This window comes from Phragmites australis, chromosome 13, assembly GCF_958298935.1.
Source record: "Phragmites australis chromosome 13, lpPhrAust1.1, whole genome shotgun sequence".
Classification (NCBI taxonomy): Eukaryota; Viridiplantae; Streptophyta; class Magnoliopsida; order Poales; family Poaceae; genus Phragmites; species Phragmites australis.
In genome coordinates, this window is record NC_084933.1 from 27329346 (window position 1) to 27332917 (window position 3572).

The 3572-nt window shown below is 49.8% G+C and overlaps 1 protein-coding gene across 1 annotated transcript; it reads right to left on the bottom strand.

Moving 5' to 3' along the window:
* Positions 1 to 457: 457 nt before the first annotated feature.
* LOC133888892 (xyloglucan endotransglucosylase protein 1-like) lies at positions 458 to 1608 on the bottom strand. The gene is made up of 3 exons (XM_062329279.1): positions 1274 to 1608; positions 979 to 1178; positions 458 to 854 (listed from the first exon to the last, which is right to left on the bottom strand). The coding sequence occupies exons 1-3, from the start codon at positions 1556 to 1558 to the stop codon at positions 458 to 460; spliced, it is 882 nt and encodes a 293-aa protein (XP_062185263.1). The 5' UTR covers positions 1559 to 1608.
* Positions 1609 to 3572: the final 1964 nt, after the last annotated feature.

Below are 3572 nucleotides of genomic sequence, written 5' to 3' on the forward strand. Positions count from 1 at the left end.
GGGACTGCGGCAGTAAACCTGTGTACGCGTGCCTCGGTCGGGGGCAGGCGCTGGCGTTTGTCCACCCTTTCCTCGACGTGCTCGGGCCGCTGTTGGGACACTAGCGTCGTACTAGTTGTATCTCTGACTTTTTTTAGATGCAGATCGATGCAATCTCTTTACTGATTTCTAAGACTGCTCGCTTTGTTCATCCCCAAACCACATAAGCTCCGGAGCCTCATGCATAAGCATTCACTCTTTAGGAAATTTAGCAGCCGACATAGTTATTATTATCAACTCTGTATATGAATCATATAATCTCCGCGTAGTACATATCATGAATAGTCCAGAAATGGTTGCACATATTTCTGTTCTTGTTTTCATTCCTCCAGAGAGGGAAAAGAAAAAGAAAGAATGAAACAATCTTTCCAACACTTCAAAAGTTCCTCACATGCCGATCGAATCGATCACTTCTACTCTACGGCAACCCACACTCCTCCGGGTAGCCATTGGGGAACCTTTTCGAGTCGGTGCAGTAGTTGTAAATCATGTACTTTTCCTGCGCCTCCCTCAGCTGCTGCCGCTGCTTCATGTCGTCGACTCCCGCTCCGCCGTCGAACCAGTCGCCGCCGAACGGGTCCTGGCCGCACACCCACGAGTACCCGCTCGGCTCGCAGCCCTGGGCGCGGTAGTTCCGGAAGTAGGCGATGAATGGGGCCTGCGACCAGTCAGTCTTGACGCGCCCGCCTTGCGTCGCCCAGTCGTCGGCGTCCCAGAGGACGCCGAACAACCTCATCGGCTCGTACACCGGGAACGGGACGCCGGCGTCCCAGTGGTTCTTGAACTGCCGGATCGCCATGTTGTCGACCAGGATCCTGAAACTCAGCTCATTGTTATCAGCGACGCAGAACGCTTTAACACGTCACAGAAAATACTGAATATAACTCGTACGGTTCTGTATTCAGTAGTGCCATGCAGAAGAATAAAGATGAAGCTTACAAAATCTGTTCTGAATTCCAGATGATGGAGTAGGTGTGGAAATCTTCGGTAGGATCGAACCAAAGCCGGTACTGCACCTCCCTGCCGCCGGAGCCATTGGCGAAGATGTTGGTGTGCAGGGTGTACGGCTGACCGCTGACGTTGCCGAGGAACTCGAGGTCGATCTCGTCGTGGGTCTTCCACTGCTTCTGGGAGATCATCTGTGCCACACACGCAGCACGGAAGCATTGATCAGTCAGGAAGCGACGCATGTGGTTGACAACTTGACATGTCAGTTTGGTTCTTGCTCACTTACGTAAACCGTCGTGACGGTGCCGGCGGAGCTCTTGGGGACGAGCCTGATGTCGATGTCGATCCTGGCAAAGAGGTACGTGGTCTTGGACCGGAACCCCGACCCCATCACGCGGTCCAGCGACAGCGCGATGGTCTGGTCACCGTTGCTGCCGTTGATCAGCTGCGTCTGGCCCCACAGTATTTCGAGATTGTCCGTCATGCGACCACCGGCCATCACCCGAGAGGCGGCGGCGATCAGCGAAAGAGCCGCTAGGCAGGCTAAGAGGTGCGCCTTAGCCATGGCCATGGCTCCCGGCCGCCGGCGGTGTGGAGCGAGTGCTGTAACAGAGTAGTGTGGCTTGTGGGGGGCAGTGAGGCATTGGTCAAGTGCAGGCTATATGCAGAGCAGACAGCAGAGGCAGGGGCAGAAGGTGCAGAGCTACCAGGGTCAAAGCCCATGCAGCAAAATCGATCTCATCGAACTTAGCGACGCCATAGATTGTTGGAATGTGTAAACAAATTTGGATTATAGGCTGGCTAACGAAGACCTAAGCATAGAAAAGGATGAAAGATTCATAGCTAAAGGGGGACAGAGCTGGGAAAAGAACCAAGAAGTTGACTTGATTTAAGTGCGGTCACATGCATGTCCACTGAGTGTGCGGCACCATGCATTGATGCATGGTGGCTTCTCATTGGGTATCTATGCATGCAAGGCAGCAATAGTGCAAGTTGCGGAGAGACATTGGAATGAGGTGGTGCAGATCCTCCGGGCTAGATATGTCTAGAGATGCGGACGAGCCAGCCTGTAGTGCGTTCGGGTGCAGGTCATAGTTCGATCATGTGGTGTCCAAGAAACTACTACTATCAGTGCTCTTTACAGAATAATTATAAAATAAGATATAATATAGGAGAAATACTATCTACTTTTTATTCATCTCTGTTTATAATAAATAGTATTGCCTCATATATATAATGTTAAAATCCCCTAAAAGATAGAATTGAATTTTTTAAAAGATCGAAATGGAGTAGTACTGAATCGTGGCTTGCACTCAAGGCTTGTTGGTGGGACGTTTGTGGCACCACCCCATCCGCTCGTGTTCTAATTTTGAGTAAACACAAGTGGTATGAGAGTTTTCTTTAGTAGGTGTAGTGTGTAGTGTGTACGTATTGTATTTAAAAAAAATATATGTCTAGATATATCCAAAACATAGAACTTTTTTTAAACCATCGAAATATAAAACTTGGAGTTAAGTTTATGGTTTTCTCGTATGCGATCGATGTCAGTAGCGACATGGGATACTCTCGCGAGGACTGATGCGTCGTGTGTCCTGGTTCACGTATAAATTGGCACGTTACATGCCATATGAGTTTTACTGCAGAGTGCGGTAGTGTTTTGGTTGGAGTACCGAAGAACTGTATCCTGATATTCGCATGCAAGTTTTTTCGTTACACTTATTCTTGCATTCTTTTCCGGACACTTCGAGAAATTGATGCACTTCAGTATGTTACCACTGCAGTGTTAGAAGTGCAGTAAACCCAACCCAGCACGAGAGCCATGAACTGCGCTGAGCATCTGTGTGCCAGTTTCGGAGGCCGTGCAGTGCAGCCGCTCTGCTCGGCAAATGATCCCGTCCGCCATTGGCGCCTTGCCTTGCTCCCACACGGTCATGTGACCGTCCTATGGAACAAAACATTAACCGGCACTCCATATATGCACACGCACACGCACACGCAGCAGTACAGCACCGAGAGTGCTTTTGCGTTTGTTCGGCTTCGACCCGCAGGACTGCCGCATTAACCAGCACGCAGGCGCGGCATTGTGGACACGGCCGGACTGCCTCGATCCAATGCCCGGCATGATGAACTGAAGCCTTTGTTTTAGCTTACCGAATGTCCAAGCACGTGAGTGTGGTTGAGGCCGGAGCATGGAACGGCATGTACCAGTGTACCAACAGGAGGCAAGTGGGAGGTACTTATCGAGGCCAAAAGCATCTGAAAGCTGAATTCTCACTGCATAGAGCTTCAGTATATATATTTTTAATTCTGACAGTGGAAAGCCGGGAAATTATCAGCTCCAGATACGTTAGCCCCTGCCTAATATGGTGGTTGCTGTAGATGCAGATTTAGATGCAGTACGTACTGGTCTATTGGGTACGGTATCGACTAGCCGTAATGCGATCAGGGCCCTAGCGCATGACGCTCTCTTCATTGTCAGATCACTATGGCAACCGGCAAGTAAACTTCATAGTTCGATCCGCTGCAGGAGCGAACAAATGTCTGACGCTCAGAAACGATTTTTTTTCTTTTTTGATGGAATGCTG